Below are 20,895 nucleotides of genomic sequence, written 5' to 3' on the forward strand. Positions count from 1 at the left end.
CTTAACCAAAACTGGAATAAAAGGTGAATAATGAAAATTTACATTTGTGAAGATGAAATTTGGTGAATGCTAATTCAGCAAATTTCAAAATTGCAAAAAATATAAACAAAAAAATTGCAAAAAATATTAATTGCAATTTTTTTGTTTATATTTCCATGAAAGCCAAAAAATTATATGCTAACACAGGCCTTGGTGAAACTTTTCTCTCAATGTTTTGAATTATAAAATTGTTATATTCTTCCTAAAATTTCCTTGTGATATAATCCCAAAATAAATAACCCCAACTTCAGGTCTGTGTAACCAGTTAAAGGAGACACATCACATTTAGTTATTTATCAAAACTTTCTGATGAAATGTCCAAAACTTTCAATAGTGAATTAGGGCCACATTTTTCCAGTATAAAAAACTGAAAGTAAAGAAACAATATTTTATTGCAACTAGAGCATGAAAAACAAGCTTTACCAGCAGTAGTGTCAGATACTGTTCACAAGAATTTATCTTCATCAGCAGCATTATATCTAAAGAGTTCACATATTTAAGAAGTTACAGCAACAAAAACAATATTATGCTTTTTAGAACACATTTGTGAAACTCAGAGTCCCTGGTACTTTTTCAACTTTGTAGTTACAGCGAAGGAAGAAATTGAATCCCTTACTTAAAAAGATGTCATGTATACAATATTCCATATAGAGATGGCTTTGTTAGATATATTTCCAATTCACTTTGAGTGAATTATTTAGATCTATAAAATCAAGAGAATGTTCTTAAGTAATGTATGCATGTTTTTCAATAAGGAACGGAATATTTAATCAAGAATATGATTGCCTAAATGTTGGGAGAGTGCAAGGCCATGATTTCCCCTCTGCTTAAGAGAACGTCTGCCATCTTAAACTGAAGCTGTAGCTCAAGGAGATTTTTAGTTTTATCAATTCTTTAAACAAGGCAGTTCAACATCTCATGGATGACAGAGGTAAAATTATGGACTTTGAAAAAAATTCCAGCATAAATACAATTTTAAATGCAGTAAAATAGAATTTCAAGCTGTAATTAAAGGTCTCCCTCAGGCTTTGATTAACACAAGCTTCATTATTAAACAGCTTTATCCACTGTTTATCCAGGGCCACATTTTTACAGACAAAAATTGCAACAATAAATCTTTAAGAACAATCATCATCCAAAGGACTTTCCCTACCCCTTGAAAAAAATAAATATACTTAAAGAATTTTTGTTGTTGTATGTAAAATACATGTTGTATGTAGATACAGCTATTTAAAATTCCCTCGACCCCCCAAAGCAAAATAAGTTAATTTTAAAATATTAAATAATATTTATCTATGTAAAGAATACTTAAGACTAAAATTTGATATTGAGGCAAATGATTGTACCTTTTGTCAATATGATGTAGAAACTTTCCAACATTTATTTTTTTCTTGTACTTATGGATCTAAATTTTGGGAGGATCTTCATAATTGGTTGCTGACCAACAATTTAAATATTCCAACTTTAACTTACAACAATATTAAATTTGACATTTATACTTTGGACACAAATTTGGAATTTATAATTAATAACCTGATCATTATGGCCAAATATTACCTACACAAATGTACATTTTTGAAAATTACTCCCAACGTTCGATGTTAGGGTTCGGGTTCTGTTCAACTCTGTGAAAATGATTGGGACAAAGATGCTGCTCTGCTCCGTTTGGTTTTTGACATTTATCCATTTAACAATCTAAACACAGTACAATAATTCAAGCTGTTCAGTTTATTATGCTTTATGCTCATTTTATTTTCTAATATTAAACACCTATTGTGTTATATGGCTTTCATGCCATTCTGTAACCCCTTTTTTTTCGTTTCTTCTCTTAGTATATTCTTTGACTGCTAGTCACTCAAGATACTTGAATAAGAATGTATACTTGTAAGATTTGACTGTTTTTATAATATAAAAAAATAATCTTTAAAAATTCTTTCACTCCTGACCCGTAGGTGGCGGTAAAACATAAATTTGAAGAAGCTTGAGCCATCACGCTCACCGTACTGGTTGCGTGTCCAACATTTCGCGCGAGTTTTGATATAGGAAAATTACTGTTGGCGTAAACTGTAGGGTTTTTTGCTTTAAAGGGTTTACATTAACATCTCAGTGGAAGCGCTGTGTTTAAGCTGAACAGGAGGATCATGTAAGGTTTCAAACATTCACATAGAGGAAACACCAAACATGGTAAGCAGGTTAAAGGTTTTTCTTACTGCGTTGTTCAGTGTGTTAGGCTTTAGACTAATTCGTTTCTGTGTTTGTCTGTGGCAGAGGAGGAGCCTGGCTCCCAGTCAGCTGGCTAAACGCAGACCAGCCGGAGAGGCCTGCGGTGACGGGGGCCACACAGGAAACACCGTAAGCCCAGCTCTCTGAATGGTTCCTCTATCTCACTTTCGCAGCCTGTCATCACCTCATCACCATCACTTTAGTAAAGGGACATGTCACTGCTTTGTAAGGGTCTGAATCAATCATGGTTCGACATCAAAAACACTTTTTTACAAAAACAAAATGGTAAATATAAACGGCAAGGTCAACTTGTATATTCAAGCTTTAAAAGTGCATCAGCTATGAAAGTGTATTTCAGTGAATTCAGTTTAATTCGATTTAGGTTCGACCAGGCTAAGTGTTTTTGATTTGAATTGGAGTTTGTTGATGTTGCAGAGCAGTTAAATAGATGTTTGAGTGGTGAATCAGAAACTGATTTGTATTTAAACATCACCTTCTTTCACGGTGAACTCAGTGGATCTTTGAAACACTCCATCATGACAGATGTCTAAAGCCAGGACAGTCTTAAAAAGTCTTAAATTTTCACTGACAGTATGTTTTCTGCAATGACAACAATTACAGCAGTCTATTTGGCTGCATCACTGCCTCCAGTCTATCTCATAATTTAAACACTGAATAAACTCTGCATATTGTTCCCAGCCCTCCATAAGGGGTTTAGAGAATGGATAGCTAAGACATGTTTCTTTCTTCTGCTCTTTTTTTACTTGGCCAGGGTGGGCCTTTCCCCTTTTTTTTAAACTCTTTGAAGAATTTGATTTAACATTCAATAACATTTAATTTCCCTGCGGGATCAATAAAGTACTTTTTGAATTTGAATCGAAGCAGTGATGACTGAGTTCTGCATAAACTCCTGCTGCTTGGTTTCATACAACACTAAACTTAGGCTTGTGGAGCTGACCAAAAGTGTTACTGATTGTTTGAATTTCCCTTTTTAGGAGAAAAGAAGGAAAGTGGAGGGGATGAGGGAGAGTCACATTTCTCCTTACAGGAAACCTCTGACACAACTTAACAAGTGGCCCGGATGCATGGAAGCTGACAGACATGTAAGCATGGTTGAAAATCCCAACGTCCCTGTAAACATTTCCCTTTCTTACTAAAGGTCTTGTCTGCAGGAGTCATTTATCCGGAGCATTCTCTCCAAGCCTTTTAAAATTCCCATCCCCAATTACACAGGTGAGTTTTACCAGCAGTGTGACTTCTCTTTATGTCCAGTGATGGAGAATGACTTAACTGTCTGTTTCTTTTTGGAATTGCTGACAGGTTCACTAGGAAGCAAAGCACTTGGCCTAAAGCATGCAGGAGTAAGGAAATCACTCCATGATCCATTTGCAGAAGATGCTTTGGTTCTTTATGAGCCGCCGACTCTGAGCGCTCATGATCTGATCAAAGCTGACAAGTAAGTTCCGGACACATTGAATTCCTCTTTCTGCTGAAATGCAGCTCAACAAGAAAATCCCAAAATAATACAGATCTGATGGATGTATTCATGCACAGTGGGAACCAACTACTGCCAAACAGAATAAACAAAATTATTTGGGGGTTTTTGCAGGGAAAAGCTTCCAGTTCATGTTGTTGTGGATCCAGTATTGGGAAAAGTTCTCAGACCCCATCAGAGAGAGGTAATGGCAAACAAAATGATGTAATTTTTGTCACATCTATGTCATTGAGAACAGATTCTGGCACTTCACATGAAGTATGTCTAAGCCTTTACGTAGATAGTAATCCTTGGTCAGCGCTTCTGTGTTTTTGTGTGTCTCCTTAAACCCTCAGTCATTCAGAAGATGGTCGTTCTTCTTGTTATAGCAATTCCTCATACTATCACTTCATGCAGAATGAGGAATTGCTATCAAGTTAAAGACTTGTTGTGGTCTACTGTTCACTGTCACTACATGCTCATGCAGGGGGGAGTGAATCCTGTGAGTCAGTGAGTTGATGCAATCTGCTGGGTTTTCTTGGATAGAAAACTTTTTTTTTATCAGTTGCCATATAAACTGAACCTGAGTTCAGTATTATTACTATGAGCACATTATTGACTTTTAATTTATCTACATGATCTGAGTGCCTTGAGATATTTGTTGTTACTTGGTAACATGCAAATTAACTTAATTGAATTAAATTATGGCAGTAGTTGCAGAAGTAGTTCATCTTGATTAAAATATGAACAAAACAATGAGTTGTTGGAAATTACCATAAGGATAAAATATATCTTATTAAATAGCATTTCCCTGAGTCATATAAATGATGTCTTTCTTTGACGTGTTTAGGGAGTGAAGTTCCTTTGGGACTGTGTGACTGGCAGACGCATCCCTGGATCCTACGGCTGCATCATGGCTGATGAGATGGGCCTGGGAAAGACTTTGCAGTGTATCACTCTCATGTGGACCTTGCTACGCCAGAGCCTTAATGCCAAACCAGAGATAAACAAGGCGATTGTGGTTTCACCATCTAGTCTGGTTCGGAACTGGTATAATGAAGTAGGAAAGTGGCTTGGAGGTCGTATTTCACCAGTGGCAATCGATGGGGGCTCAAAGGAGGATATTGATAAGCAGCTAGGTAGGTCAGGTTTTCTAGTGTCACTAAGAATCTGCAGTAAACCTTATGAAGACAATGTAGTTCTTAAGCCAGCACTGTAAGCATGAAGAAAACTGGTGTGTTTGTATGAAAATAGCAACCTAATGGTTTCTGTTTTATTTCTGTTATTGTGAATATTCACAGAAACATTATCCGTCGCAAGTTTATGTCAAGGAAAAGCTACAAGTTGTTGTTTTGAATAATTGTTTATTATCGTAAAGTTTACCCTTTAATCATGTTGTTGTTCATTTCTGCAAACACTGGTATGAGTTAACTTGTGCTTCACTTCTGCATAATTTCTGTTTTCTCTAGTGCACTTCATCTCTCAGCATGGTTTGAAAGTAGCAACACCCATCCTGATCATTTCTTATGAGACATTTCGACTTCATGCTGACGTCCTGCACAGGGGCAAAGTCGGACTTGTGATCTGTGATGAGGTGTTGTGCATTATACACTTCAACCCAGAGATAAAGATGAATTCTGAAAGCCAAGTGTTAAATTTTTCCTCTCTGTTCTTAGGGGCATCGACTGAAGAATGCTGACAACCAGACTTACCAGGCTCTGCATGCTATGAATGCCCAGCGGAGAGTGCTGATATCAGGCACTCCAATCCAGAACGACCTGCTGGAGTATTTCAGTCTGGTCCATTTTGTAAATGCTGGAATCCTTGGTAAGCTGCATCACCTACAGAGCATCTGAACACATCAAACTTATTTCCCATATCCATCTTTGTAATGGCAGGTACTGCCCAGGAGTTTAAGAAGCGATTCGAGCTTCCCATTCTGAAGGGTAGGGATGCAGACGCCAGTAACAGAGATAGAGAGGAAGGAGAAAAAAAACTCAAGGAACTCATCAGCATCGTCAACAGGTGAACTCCATAGCCTTGGTGTTATTTAGTTCTGTTTTCCTCTCCAAGATTGAGCATGTGCTGCTTCAACAGGTGTTTGATTAGGAGAACATCAGATATCCTGTCAAAGTATCTTCCTGTGAAAATTGAGCAAGTTGTGTGCTGCAAGTAAGTTGACTTGTTTCATTTCTGTCTAACTGGAAGTCAGTTATTTGTCATTGGGTATTTAAAAGAATCTTGGCTTGTAGGTTTGTGACTTATCAGGATATTACACTTTAATTGTAGATTTTCTTCTCTTTGTAATGGCAGACAGCACTGACTGTTAGTGCTACTACTTGACCTATTGACCCTGAGCCCAAAAGCCAACTTGGGTCTTTTAAATTCTTCCCCTGAAGGCCAACAATTGTTTCATCATATTCATTATCTCAGCTTTTAAAAAAAAATATTTGATTTTATTTTAATGTTTCCAAACCCAACACTATTTACATACCTGGCATGTATTTATTTAACCAGTGAGTGTTTGTGATAGGAATTGAGAGGCTTCTTTTAAAATACAGATGGATTGAAAGAAAGATTTTCTCTTTGGAAAATTGTCATCTCTGTCTCCTACAAAGCATTCTTGGATATATATAAAACACTTAAAATAAAGAATACAACATTAACATCTTTGTTAATCATGTTTCCTCTGGTATTTCTTATGATTTATCTATTGGGATGGATTTCAAACCTTTGAGGTTTGAAGTCCTCCTTTCCGTCAGCCTAATCTTTAGTGCCCTCCACAGATTCACCAAGACATGTAAGCCTGGATTTTGACTGGGCCTCTCTAATACATTACTATTGCTTTAGGTCAGATTAAAAAATATTTTAAAGCTAAATCTGCCATATGTATGAATAATTTTGGGCTTAGCCATTTGTGATATCCCTTGCTCTATGATGATTTTCTTTATTAAATGCTAAGTGGAAACTGATTCCTCTGTTGTACAGACTGACTCCTTTGCAGCTAGAACTGTACAAGCGCTTTCTGAAACAGGCCAAACCCACAGAGACATTGCAAGAAGGCAGAATCAATGTCTCCTCACTGTCTTCTATCACATCTCTCAAGAAGCTGTGTAACCGTAAGTGCAGCAGTGTGGCCTGTTCACAAAACATGTTCCACTTAGTTTGTTTTAAACACAACTGAAATACAGCTTCAGATGCTAACTTTTTACCAGTCAGCATTATAAATTAGGATTTTGCCGCTAATATGTCATTATGTGACTTATTATACAGCCTAAATATTACACTTATAATATACAAGTTATAGACAATGATGTAAGCGATTTCATTGCAGCTGCAGTTAGTTTGCATAGTAAACACACTGATCACTGTCCTGATCCTGTACCAGACCCAGCTCTCATTTATGACAAGTGTGTTGAAGAGGAGGAGGGCTTTGAGGGCGCACTCGATCTGTTTCCTCCTGGTTACTCCACTAAAGCACTCGAACCTCAGCTGTCTGGTAAGAAAACATTTCAGTGAACTCCTGAAGACATATTGAATGATGAGTCATCATGACTTTATCTCCTCTTTTTACTGGAAAAGCTTGTCCATCTGGCTCTGCTTTTCAACCATTGTATAGTAACGTTAATTCAATTAAAATACTTTATTGATCCCAAAGAGAAATTAAATCATTCCTGTAATCCCCAGTAGGGATGCACAATATATATCAGCATCAGCAGAGGTATTGACCGATGTTAGTTATTTTCTCACGGTCCAATGAGTAAAACTGGGCCGATAGTAACAACCCATGTTTATTTCCATCTTGTTTCCGGAGGAGAGGAGGTTGGTCATATGACAGTGATGCAGCGTTGGATTATAGGGTGTTTCACAGAAACAGAGAAGCAATGAAGGCAGTGTGGTCACTTTTATAGTGTCAAAAGTGTTGTATATAATATATGATATTGGTTATAACACCAGGACTAATATTGGATATTGATATTGGCCCAAATTTTCATATCGCTGTATTCGCTGTATCCTTGATCCCCAAAAGTAACATGCTATGAAGCCACAAAAGCTAAACGTGAAGAAATATGGTGTTACTGAGCACCAAAAATAGATAAATTGTTTCATTTGCTTGAACAAATTACAAGGTGATCAAAAAGCAACACTGAAGCAACATCTAAACAACATCAACACTGGATGTAATTTAGTTCCAGTGAAGAATGGCAGCTAATTTAGCTACAAATGCAAAGTTAACATTGAGTTAATAACTAAGTTCCTGTATTTAAACAAAATGATTTTCTCTGGTTACTTTGTGTGTATGTCCATTCTCTGTGCTCTGAGCCTCATCTGAAGCCAAAACTGATCCACTCCTGGCAGATGTTAGCTTCATAGTTAAAGGGGGACCTTGTGGGGATAGCTTGGCTAAAGTGGCTGAAGATGAAGCCAATATCTGCAATGCTACACTATATTGCCAAAAGTATTCACTCACCTGCCTTGACTCTCATATGAGTTTAAGTGACATCCCATCCCTAATCCATATGGTTCAATATGACATTGGTCCACCCTTTGCAGCTAGAACAGCTTCAGCTCTTCTGGGAAGGCTGTAAACAAGGTTTAGGAGATTTTATGAGGATTTTTGACCATTCTTCCAGAAGTGCATTTGTGAGGTCATGTACTGATGTTGGAGAAGAAGGCCTGGCTCTCAGTTTCTGCTCTAATTCATCCCAAAGGTGTTCTATTTGGTTGAGGTCAGGAATCTGTGCAGGCCAGTCACGTTCATCCACACCAGACTTTATGGATCTTGGTTTGTGCTCTGGTGCACAGTCATGGTGGAAGAGGAAAGGGTCAGATCCAAGCTGTTCCCATAAAGTTGGGAGCGTGGAATTGTCAAAATGTCTTGGTATGCTGAAGATTCAGAGTTCCTTTCACTGGAACTAAGGAGCTAAGCATCTGGCAATGCAATGTAAAGTTTGCATTGTGCCAGATTTTACACTTGGCACAATGCAGATTGCCAGATGGAGAAGCGCGATTTGTCACTCCAGAGAACACGCCTCCACCACTCTAAAGTCCAGTGGCAGCAGCTTTCCACCACTGCATCCAACGCTTTGCATTTCACTTGGTGATGTATGGTTTGGATGCAGCTGCTCCACCATGGAAACCCATTCCATGAAGCTCTCTGTGCACTGCTCCTGAGCTAATCTGAAGGCCACATGAAGTTTGGAGGTCAGTAGTGACCGACTCTGCAGTTGTTGACCTCTTTGCACTATGCTGACCCCGCTCTGTTAGTTTATGTGGCCTACCGCTTCATGGCTGAGTGGCTGTCGTTACCAAACATTTCTGTTTTCTTAGAAAACCCAGCTGACAGTTGAAACTGGAATATTTAGGAGCGAGGAAATTCCACGACTGGATTTGTTGCACAGGTAGCATCCTATCACATTTCCACGCTGGAATTCACTGAGCTCCTGAGAGCGACCCATTGTTTCACAAATGTTTCTAAAAACAGTCTGCATGCCTAGGTGTTTCATTTTATACACCACAACAATAAATCAATTAATTGCATGATAAATGAAAATGATCAACCTCATTTTAATTTATCGGCTTTATCATCTCTTCCTGCCATTTTCTCTTTCTGTTAATGACACTGGATAAAAAAAAGGCTCAACTCCGGTGCTCTGCACTGACCCCTGACCCCTCCCTTCCTCATTTCCTTAGCACCCGTCTTCTCTATCTAAATCTAATGATTATTGAAGGGTAATATAGTATACAGACTTCATAGTCTGTTCTCTTTTGGTTGAATGTAGTTTTTATTTCCACTTTGGTTTTATATTTTTAGTTTTTATTCAAGTGCATTTTTTTTGTTAACAGAGACTGAGAGTACATTTTATTTTTGCTTATGGTTCTTTTGTTTATTTTGTTTACCAGTTCCAGTGTTAAGTGTTCTTGTATTATTACATCATAACCATTACATCAGTTTAAAATGTATTCAAACAATATTATTGTTTATCGCAATAATTTCTGAGACAATCACTCAGCAAAATTTATCGTGAAAGGCCTAATTAGAACACCTGATTCCGATAGTTTGGATGGGTGAACAAATACTTTTAGTAATATAGTGTATATTCCTAAAGAAAAATTAAATGAAAGAACCTCCTCCTTCCACTCGTTTGAGAGGTCAACTTGTCAGACTGCATTAACCCCTTAACTGAGGACACAGGCCTGCTTATGGACCCATCGCCCTTCGTGTAAACATTTTGGGGTGGCATACTGATTCTTTTAGAGTTCTTACATCACTTCTCATCTCCAACAACAGTAATAGTCTTAAAAAGCTTTTAGTGATCTCTGACTGAAAACATAAACAGTTTTGGAAATTTCTCAGTCTTTTGCACCATGTATGGTTTGACCTTGCTTTACTCACCATGTCTTCTGTTCCAGGTAAAATGGTGACTCTCGACTACATTTTGGCTGTGACAAGATCCACAACTGGTGACAAAGTGGTGCTGGTCTCCAACTATACTCAAACATTGGACCTCTTTGAAAAGTTGTGCAGATTTAGAAGGTGATTAAAAGACCAAATGTTTGGCAGCTGGATCTGATTAAATGGGTTTCAGTGTTGCTTTGTGGCTTTTTCAGGTACCTCTATGTTAGACTGGATGGCACAATGTCTATCAAGAAAAGGGCTAAGATCGTGGAAAAATTCAACAGTCCACAAGTGAGCTTGAAAGACAGTTTTGGATAACAGTTAAAGCTGTGAAGCAACCATGAACACTATGTTTTTTGTGTTTGACAGAACCCTGAATTTATTTTCATGCTGAGCAGCAAGGCGGGTGGATGTGGCCTCAATCTGATTGGTGCCAATCGCTTGGTAATGTTTGATCCAGACTGGAATCCAGCCAATGATGAGCAGGCAATGGCTCGTGTGTGGAGAGATGGCCAGAAGAAGACCTGTTACATCTACAGACTGATCTCTGTCAGACATGCACTCTAACTATATTAACACTAACTCTTACTATGACATTTTTATTTAATTGCTCTATTTTTTCCCTTGTAATCTAACTCTCCAGTGTGACAAGTTAATGAGCTGTCATAAACGTGGAAAAACGTAGATGTTGTGGAGATGTTTGATATGTGTGTGTTTTCTGACAGACTGGAACCATTGAGGAGAAGATCCTGCAGAGACAAGCCCATAAAAAAGCCCTGAGCAGCTGTGTGGTGGATGAGGAGCAGGATGTGGAGCGTCATTTTTCTCTAGGCCAACTTAGAGAACTCTTCACACTCAATGAAGAAACAGCCAGTGACACACATGACAAGTAAGGAGAAATCATGTTGAATAGTTTATCTGTTGGTTGTCACCAAATGCTGCCAAATTACCAGTTAGGAGAAGAGAAACGTTTTCCCAGCCAACATGGTGTATTTCAGTTGAAGCTTTATGTTTATGGTCTCGTTCGGACATGTCTTGAACCACATGTTTGGAAGCTGATCACGTGTAAAACAGAGGTGATAAGTTGTAAAGAAAACAAGTTTCTTCCAGGCAGATGCTTCAGAAAGCAGCCCTCTAGAGAAGTGGTGCTCAGGTCCAGTTCTTGAGAGCTACCATACTGCTCCAACACACCTGAATCAAATGGCTGAATTCCCTCATCAGGGTCAGTCACCTCTGCAGGGGCAGGTAATAAGCAGTTCATTTGATTCAGATGTGCTGGGCATCTTGGACAGACCTGGGCAACCTTAGTTTCGAGAGCTGCTTTCTTCTTTTTCACAAGTTAAATGGGGGACACATTTTACCAGCACCATATGACAGGATGTGATGTGTGTGTGACCTTTGTATACAAGGCATCCTGTGATGGTCCACCAGCCGTCATTTTGACGGACATGGTTAAAAAATGTTTAGTTTTTAAAATAATTATTTAACATTCAATAGATTTTTTTTCATTAATTTTAATTAATAGTTCAGGAAATGCTGACTATAGGATCTACATCAACCAGCTGAACATGTAGCTTTTTTTTCTGCAGTAACAAAACTGTGGTCCCAATAGCAATGCATAAGGAATTGCATTAAATGAAGCACCTAAAATATGAACAGTTGACCTTCTGTCTCACACCTTCCCTCTGGTCCGCATGGACCTAAACTGGGCCCCCAGCTTGGTCATAGTCAAATGTCTCAAAGGGGTTGCTGCTGTGGCTATTGTCCTGAGATTTTGCAGTTTTTCTCTGAACAGACAACTTCTCATGTCTGTCTTGTTATTCTGAAGAATAAATATGCGCTCTTCTGTGACACTGGAGACTGGAATAACTGCCACTTCAGCCAAAGTTTTAAGGTCAAGAAACATTTCTCCAGCTGAATTGATCAGAAGTCAGCAAGACTTTCTGAATGTGGGGTTTTCAAATCCCACAAGCAGTCGCTTTAGCGGGAGGAAATCCCGATTACCAGTGGTTCAAGTTGCACCGGTTTGTGACCCATAGTGGTCACAGACGCGTCTCAAAGCCTCCTGTCCATATTTCTTCAACTCGCTCTCAGCTCCTGGAATAATGAGATGCATTCAGCACGGGGTCTAGATCTGAGTTGGGAATTGTTTTTTGATTGAATTAGACATCTCTTTGATGTATTCTGTGCATAAAGCTGCAAATGTCTGCACATCTCCATGAGTAAGTGTGATGCCACAGAACTTGCTATCTTGTGAATCCTTGCTGGATTTTTTTCTCCACCTCACCTGGTCCATTCATTAAGTCTTCCAGACTGGCCACAGTCATGCTCACAACAGGTGAGATGGAGGAGATGTTCACGTCTTCTGTTTGGAAGATGAAGGTTCATGCGGTTCACCACAGCTAAAACGTCAGTCAGCAAGTGAGTTAGAGCAGGGAAACATGTATGTTTGAAGACGCTTTCTGATTCCCTTAGCTACCGGGCAGATTTTCCCATCTTCCTCCTCTTCCAACTCTGACATCAGAGCCGTATACACGTATGCCTTTCACTGCCCTCTCCAGCAACAGCCAGCATGTAGCCGATGGTTGTTTTAGGCTCAGCAGGTCATGTTCCCCCATTTCTTTTTGAAGTTCATTTGATCTGCGCGTTTGTATTGGAGAATTCTTGAAGTACGCATACAGGGTTTCCCCCAGAAAACTTGCTAAGCCCGGTGGTCGGGGCGTTGAGTCGGTCCACCGCCGGTCCACCGTGTTTTTGTATTAAAAGATGTTAAGTTGACAGGAAATGTAAAAGTATTACTGTGTAATTATATGTTACGGGAAAAGATCTCCAGTGAAATGCTAGTTAAACCCACAACTAGTCTAAAAACAACAAATTTGCACTTCTGTTTAATCCAAATTAAGTCAGCGGCTCCATCAGGCCCCCAGGGCTTCAGGGGCCCCTTAAACACTAATATTTTAAAACAGACCACAGATACATAAATGTAACATTTGTTTATTGAGATTATCAATGTTGTTAAATTTTATTCAATTGTTTAGGCATACATAAATTAAATGATTTTAAATTGTTTAACATTTAAATACAAGATTTTAAGGAGCTGGCAAGTTTACTTTGTAAAACTTCAAAGAACAATATTCATAGAACAAGATCCTCAGGAAATCCAGCTCTGTCCTGGGGTGTCCTGTTGACTCAGTGGAGGTGGTGGCAGAGAGGAGAATGAGGACTAAGCTCCAGCGCATGCTGGCATACCCTTCCCACCCCATGCACCTCTCTCTGACAGCACTGAGCAGCTCCTTCAGCGCCCGGCTGCGGCACCCTAAGTGCGTGAAGGAAAGATACCGCAGGTCTTTCCTTCCAGCCGCCGTCAGACTGTACAATACCCACTGCTCTAAGTAGTTCACCATTCTCTACTACAGGCAATAAACCTGGAAATTGTTTATTTATTTATATTTCGAATAATACTGTTTTTTAGTATTTCTATATTCACTTGATTTTACTGTGTATATATAGTTTTTCATATTGGTTTTGCTTTTTTTACTGCTGTAACAATGTAAATTTCCCCACTGCGGGATTAATAAAGGAATATCTTATCTTATCTTATACTTAGATTGTTTTGTTACCATAGAAACAATCTGATGCTGTGAGTTTAATTTTTGAATTTACAAATACAAATTGGTAAACTGCAATTATAACTTATTGCTTTTTAGGCTGGCCAATTAAACTACTCCCTTCTCCCATATTTCAATAAATCTAACACAGAAGCTGTTAGAGGTGCTGATAGTTTTAAGAACAAAAGGGGCCCCTAGGTCAGATTCTGCTCCAGGCCTCATACAGCCTTGGACCGGCCCTGCATGATGAGTTAAATTTATGTTTTCGCATCCACCTGAATAATGTGTAGTTGCGCCACTGGTTCACAAAGATAAATCATTCTCGCCGCTCCACAACGCGCCTCTGAATTCGCTACAAGTTATTCCTGCGGTTCACATTGAGCTGCGCCACCAGAGCTAACGCGGCGGGTTTTAAACTCTTACCTAGAGTTCTCCAAAGGATCATAATTCCTCACAGTAGGTTTATGTAAATATCCATACAGGTCAGCCTGTGTCCAGTTTGAGTGAAAGGAGGCGCGCGCGAGGCAAAGCGTAGAGGCACCAGCGCTGTGATTGGTCCACGCGCTGACGGGTTTAAATGAATAAACTATAAACCTATCTGCTCTGCTAGTGAAATGCTAAGAGCAAAAGAGAGCGCTTTAAAAAACAAACAAAAAAAACGAAAAAAATTTTTTTCCTTTCCTAGAAACGTAAACAAGCAATGCTTAGCCTGGCGGTGGGGCTAGTAAAGCATGGTGGGGCGCCAGGCTTATAATACACTGGGGGAAACCCTGGTATATATGTTGTTAACAGTAGTGACATATGTACTAACTTGACGCACAGCCGTGGAGGTTGTTGTTGCTGCCCCCTCCCTCTCCATCTCCTTCTCTATCTACTTCTCCTTCTGGAGTGTGAGCTGTGCTAGCAGCTCTCTGTCTAACGGGTGAATTGAGCTTCCTAAATCTGCTGGGGTTTACCCTGTCCAGAACTGCGGTAAACTCTGTTTAAGCTGGTATCGTTTCTCACGACCTTCATCCAGATGTCCCACCTTCTTCCCCCTGTGAATTAGCCAGACTGAGCAGCCTGCAGCCAGCTAGTTTCACAGAGCACACCTGTTAACGGTCGCTCTTTCTCTTTATTACAACTTGCACTTGTTACTGAACCAGGTAGGTTTTAGTGACTCGGGCGAGTCCCAAGGGTGTTGTTTTAGTTTTGGGCCAAAAGCAACCTATCAAACATTTACCACCTTTTCCTCTCCAGAATCAAACATCATAGCTATTTTACAATCATTTTCTTTACATTTTCTTTATGATAAATATTTTATTAGTGAGGCAATTTTGCAAGGGTCAGTGCAGCTTAATTCAGTAGCAGAAATGATCAAATAAGTAAAATCAACCTATCCTATCTTTCCCTTATGCTGACACTGAGAACTAAAAAGGGAACCTTTGAGAGAGCGGACCCAGTATGGTATTTCGGGACCCCAGAACTAGCCTGATGATGAAGAAGGTCAGCTGTGAGTGCTGTGAGCCTCCTCCATCAGGACGAGGCTCACAGCACTGATCGACAAAGGCAGGTGTACCTGCAGGTCTGATGAGGTTTTGTCTCTGCATGGATGGTGAGATCACACAGGCCTTGGGTGCTGACAGGAACAGTACTGATTTAGATCAGTAGGTCTCGGATCTTAGGGTGACTTTCTTGTGCATATGGTGGTTCTCAGCGTTCTTGTCTTGAAACTCTTGAGCAATATTCACCTTGTTTCGAGATCTTTCTGGTCCGTTGTGATGTAAGCGAGCTGGTCTCACTGAAGGAAGGCACCAGTCCTTCTTCTTTGCCTTTGTTCTTTGTCTTCATCTTTGCCTTGGTCTTTGTCTTTGGGGTCTGAACCCAGCTGATGAGAGAAATACAATTTGAAGCCACATGTGGGGCTAACGGGTTGGTCCCCATGTGCAGAACAGTCTTTGGCTCTGTGGCTCCGGCTCTTCTTCAGCTGCAGAGTTCTTTGTCCATCTCGATCTTGGCTCGAAGCTGCCTGGAGGATCCAACCAAAGATTCCTCTTTTGCATTCACTTTTCATAGGGTTTATCCACCCTACAGATGTGTTTGCTTTGGCTGGCACTGTTGCTGTGCTTGTTTCATTGGCTGACTGCTTGGTGCTTGGACAGATGATCAAATATCCAACATTGTCTTAGAGACATTATGTCTGGATGTCTGTGCTAATGTCCCAGGTTTGCTCAAAGGTCATCCTACATCTGTATCCTGCACAACCTTTTTCTTTCAACATTTGAAGTTGTTCAAGAATCTGTTTCCAAATCAACTAATTCTGAGGCGTTGGTCATCTCTCCTCTCATTTTAGTTCCTCTTTCTCTTACCTCCAACACATCAGTGATCTTTAATTACAGTTACACCTTTTACACCATTTCCAGTTCAATGTCAAAATCACATCTATAACCTCTCTAGATTCTCTGATCTAGCATTAATTTATAATATTGTGACCATAACTTATTAGTTACCATTATTATAATCATAATGTGAGTTATTACAGGTGTTCTTCTGAAAAGAAAACAAGAATCATCCATTATTCTAATTATTTGATACCAAAGTTACAGTTGTTTATTCTTACAGCTAAAACAATAGTAATATAAGTATGGGTCTTATCCAATTACTCAAAATGTTTAGATTTCATTCTTTAAAACTTTCATGCATTAAAATAACGAATAGTCTCAATTATTTTTATAAATCTGCAAGCTGGAAACTTTCTTCCTCTTTTGTCAGGAAGCCTGCTGTTCCTGTTTCATGGCACTCTCTGCCTGACTGATTTCTTATGATTAAATAGAAAAAGAAATAGAATTAAAGCAAAGTTTGCCAGAGACAAAACACAACCTGATTGATTTTATTGAAGTGTGACTCTACTGTTGGGTCTAGACGTTACTTTGTGTGGTTAATTTTAAAGGTAACTTCATGTATTGTTACTGTTAAACTAAAATCTCCAGCATGGGGAAATGGGATGATCTCAGATTTTCTTGACAAGGTATCATGAGCAGCAAGCGCAGTACTGTGCGCACCACAGTGAATGTTTACAAGAAAGGGGCAGTCATCATGGCGCAGCAGCTGTGCAACTCTGGCCTTACAGCTCACCATCACATTTGCTGCATTACTCCCAAGTCCAACAACACAAGCCATCGCAGGGTTTCCCCCAGAAAGCTTGGTAAGCCCGGCACCGAGGTGGTCCACCGTGTTTTTGGATTAAAAGATGTTAAGTTGACAGGAAATGTAAAATATTACTGGGTAATTATGTTACTGGAAGACACTGCTGACAATACTTAAGCCCACAACTACAGGCGCTGGTCATAAAATTAGAATATTGTGATATAGTTCATTATTTTCCATAATGTCATGATAAAAATTAAATTGTCATATATTTTAGATTCATTGCACACCAACTGAAATATTTCAGGTCTTTTATTGTTTTAATTTTGATGATTTTGGCAAACAGCTCATGAAAACCCAAAATCCCTGTCTCAAAAAATTAGAATATTATGAAAAGGTTCTCTGAACGAGCAATAAAAATAATCATCTGAATCAACAAAGTAACTCTAAACACCTGAAAAAGATTCCTGAGGCCTTTAAAAACTCCCAGCCTGGTTCATTACTCAAAACCGCAGTCATGGGTCAGACTGCTGACCTGACTGCTGTCCAGAAGGCCATCACTGACATCCTCAAGCAAGAGGGTGAGAAACGGAAAGAAATTTCTGAACGAATCGGCTGTTTGCAGAGTGTTATATCAAGGGACCTCAGTGGGAAGTCAGTAGGAAGGAAAAAGTGTGGCAGAAAACGCTGCACAACGAGAAGAGGTGACCGGACCCTGAGGAAGATTGTGGAGAAGGGCCGATTCCTTTTGGGAACCTCTGCACTACAGGATGATCGGTTACGAAATCACCAGCGACAATCTTAGATCGGCCAACGTTCTAAGATTGTCGTAAGGGGAAAATAGGGGCAAAAAATCGTGTAGTATAAACTATTGCATTAGGGAGTCGGATGTGCCCATCTTCTCTATTTAAATCTAGTGATTACTGAAGGGCAATACAGTATACAGACTTCATAATCTGCACTCTTTTGGTTGAATCCAGTATTTATTTCCACATTGGCTTTGTGTTGCTTAGTTTTTATTCAAGTACGTTTTTTGTTAATGGAGACTGAGAATCCATTTTATTTTTGTTTTGGGTTGTTTTGTTTATTTAGTTTATCAGTTCCAATGTTATGTGTTCTTTTGAAAATAAAGTGCATCTATCTATGGCAGGAAATTGCATGCATTATTAGTCATTTCCATTAAATCAGTGTCAAAAGGTCTTGAAACAATATTATCGTTTATCACAATAATTTTTTAGACAATCGCTCAGCAAAATTTATCATGACAGGCCTAGATCCTATTGCACTACGAATCTCTAAAGATTTGCGACCTGCCAGACTTATAAAACACTGGGATAACCTGCTCCCTCCTCAAAGAGAACATCTGCTCCGACTGAACTCTGTATTCCCGCCTAACCTCCTTGCTGCCAGTTGATCGCTCAATGTAGGGCGGATTACTTGTTTATCCATCATCCCCCACTGCATCTCTCCCTCTTTTTTCACCTTTTTTTTATCAACACGATTGTAGTTATTGAGCTTTTTGAAGAAACTTCATACGCTAAGCTGCCTTGAAAGTTTTTTCAAATGTACTCAACAATGTCTGTCAGAACACCTGTTTGTGATCCATATGACCGGCAACCTCTTCTTCTCCATTTGGTTTTATTGGCGGTTAGCAAAAAATCATAATGTGCAATTACCGCCCCCTACCGGACTGGGATGTGAAGTGTAAGAAAAAAACAGACAAAAAGAAAAGCGATCAAATACGGAAATTATTCGGTTAATGCGATCCCTGTACTCCACTCACTACAGCTATCAGCTGAATATGCTATCTTTAGCCAAGAACTGAGAGATTAATCCTTTGACACTCCCAATACCTGCTGGGATTTTTATTTTGTTCTACAAAATTTCTTTCTGTTCTCCTGTCAGAATTTGAATCTAATGGATTGTCTTCCTTTGTGGTGATGTTAGGTTTCACTGCTGTCGCTGTGTAAATGGCAGAGAGGTCCGGCTGCCTCCAGAAGGTGCCGACTGTACCAGTGACCTTTCCCAGTGGAACCACTGCTTTGACAAGAAGGGACTGAGGGACCAAGTGCTGAAAGCCTCCTGGGACAGTGCTGTCTCCTTTGTCTTTCATCAACGCTCTCATGAGGATCAGAAGGGTGTTATATGAAACGGGAATCAAACTAAATGTTTTCAATTTTCTGTAGATACTTTTATTTATTTGGGCTTACTTTTTTGACTTCTACTGTTCCCTCTTGTGTTTAATAAAACAGGATCACTTATGCAGCCATATTTACAGTGGAAGACATGTTAGTTGGAAGGTCATTGACCTCCACAAATGTAGCTGTGGCAGGCATGTCTCTGTGCAGAGATTGCACTGCTATGTGGTAAACACTGGTGAAATAAGGTTCAGGTGAGTGTTGGTGCATTGGTGTCATCCAGTTTTCATTTCTTTATTTAGCAAAAACTTATTTTATGCAAACATTTTCCTTAGGAGCTCCAATTCCTATAGTGCTGACTATAATTACTGAAACGTGTGCTTTAAAATGTCCAGACATTCCAGTGTCTTCCAATAAACTTATAACATCCAAATCTGTAGTATCTTGTACCACATTCTCTTGAGTTGTATATTCAATTCTTTATTGAATATATTAGACATTAGATTACTATAACATGGAGTAAATTACAGTAAACTCTGACTGTAATTTACTCCATGTAAATTACAGTCAGAATTACTAAACTGTAATGTTTAGTTTAATTAACTAAACATTACAGTTTAGTTAATTAAACTGTAATGTTTAATTAACTAAACATTACAGTTTAGTTAATTAAACTGTAATGTTTAATTAACTAAACATTACAGTTTAGTTAATTAACTAAACTGTAATGTTTAAGGACTTCAGCACTTAAATCTTGGTTTTACTTTCACTCTGAGAATAAACAAAATAAGATGCAAACCTTAATTAACCTTGGACAAATGAACATGCTTTGCAAAATACTTTTCCTTAACACTTAATTTCTTTGCAATTACTTTTCACACTGAATAAAACACATAACATAGCTTGACAAACTTCTGCATGTGTGGGAGAAACCAATCTGTTCAGTTTATCCCCTGGCATGCCTTCAAGACGTTTCACAGGGCAAACCTGACCCACTGAGAAGGACAAGTTAAACCACGAATGCGGCGTTTTATTACGTTTTATTAACATAAAAAATACTGTTTATAAATATTATGACTCTTTAACATCCGGACAGTTTAACTACATTTCTGAGTGCTTGGTTGACCCCTAACCTGACCTTATTTGACAACTGAGGGAGAGGAGGGAAGGTGCAGGGGGAAGAGGGAGTCGGAAGGAAGGGGAGGGTGGCGGCCATTCATGCCACCCCACACCAAATGCCCCCTGGGCGGTTTCCCATATCGCCCACATCAGAAACCGCCACTGTATCTGTAGAAAAACAGACAGGAAAGTATTTTAGGAGAGAAGAATGTAATAAGAGGAGTGATTATAAGAATACCAGTAAATGAAGACCAAGAAAAGCTAAAAAAAAAAAAAAGAAAAGCATTCAGGGTTTGGAGATGAATCCGATATAAAAAGATTGTGGAAAACAAAATATGGTAAAAGTTGAAAGTACATCTGTACTGATAGAATTTCAAGAAAATGTACTTCCAGAGAGGGTTAAGATGGGTTCATACGCTTTCCAGTTAGGCCCTACATCCCTTCCCCATTCTGGTGTTTCAAGTGTCAAAGATATGGACACATTGCAGCAGTGTAAAGGACAGCAAAGATGTGGGGTTGGTCATACAAGAGTGTGGTGACAATGTTCAAGATAAATGTAAATGTGGGGGACAGCATAGAGCAACCTTTGGGAGGTGTGAAGTTAGAAAGAAGGCCATTGAAGTGAAGACAGTTAACATCAGTTATGCTGAATCTGTGAAGAGACTTAAAGGACAGACTGGAGGAACAAGAAGGGAGATAACTCAACATCCCATCTGGAGCCAGAAGTGAGAACTGAACCTGCAGTTACAGTGGAGAAGATCTTGTTGT

General features: G+C 39.2%; 1 protein-coding gene across 1 annotated transcript; it reads left to right on the forward strand.

The window, feature by feature from the left end:
• Nucleotides 1-2,004: 2,004 nt before the first annotated feature.
• Nucleotides 2,005-19,441, forward strand: rad54l (RAD54 like). The gene is made up of 18 exons (XM_088005201.1): nucleotides 2,005-2,223; nucleotides 2,308-2,391; nucleotides 3,258-3,365; nucleotides 3,435-3,495; nucleotides 3,583-3,718; nucleotides 3,872-3,941; nucleotides 4,587-4,875; nucleotides 5,206-5,330; nucleotides 5,413-5,563; nucleotides 5,635-5,761; nucleotides 5,834-5,908; nucleotides 6,725-6,855; nucleotides 7,125-7,235; nucleotides 10,151-10,274; nucleotides 10,349-10,427; nucleotides 10,506-10,685; nucleotides 10,862-11,025; nucleotides 18,818-19,441. Exons 1-18 carry the CDS (start codon nucleotides 2,221-2,223, stop codon nucleotides 19,017-19,019), a joined length of 2,220 nt encoding a protein of 739 aa, XP_087861327.1. The 5' UTR covers nucleotides 2,005-2,220; the 3' UTR covers nucleotides 19,020-19,441.
• The last annotated feature ends 1,454 nt before the right edge of the window (nucleotides 19,442-20,895 follow it).

The sequence above is a fragment of the Poecilia mexicana genome, unplaced genomic scaffold (assembly GCF_051168715.1).
Source record: "Poecilia mexicana isolate PSO_F unplaced genomic scaffold, ASM5116871v1 scaffold_4, whole genome shotgun sequence".
NCBI lineage: Eukaryota > Metazoa > Chordata > Actinopteri > Cyprinodontiformes > Poeciliidae > Poecilia > Poecilia mexicana.

Coding starts and splice junctions, on each gene's coding strand:
- rad54l (XM_088005201.1), top strand. Junction 5,331..5,412: donor GACTTGTGATCTGTGATGAG/GTGTTGTGCATT, acceptor CTCTGTTCTTAG/GGGCATCGACTGAAGAATGC. Junction 10,428..10,505: donor AAAAATTCAACAGTCCACAA/GTGAGCTTGAAA, acceptor TGTGTTTGACAG/AACCCTGAATTTATTTTCAT.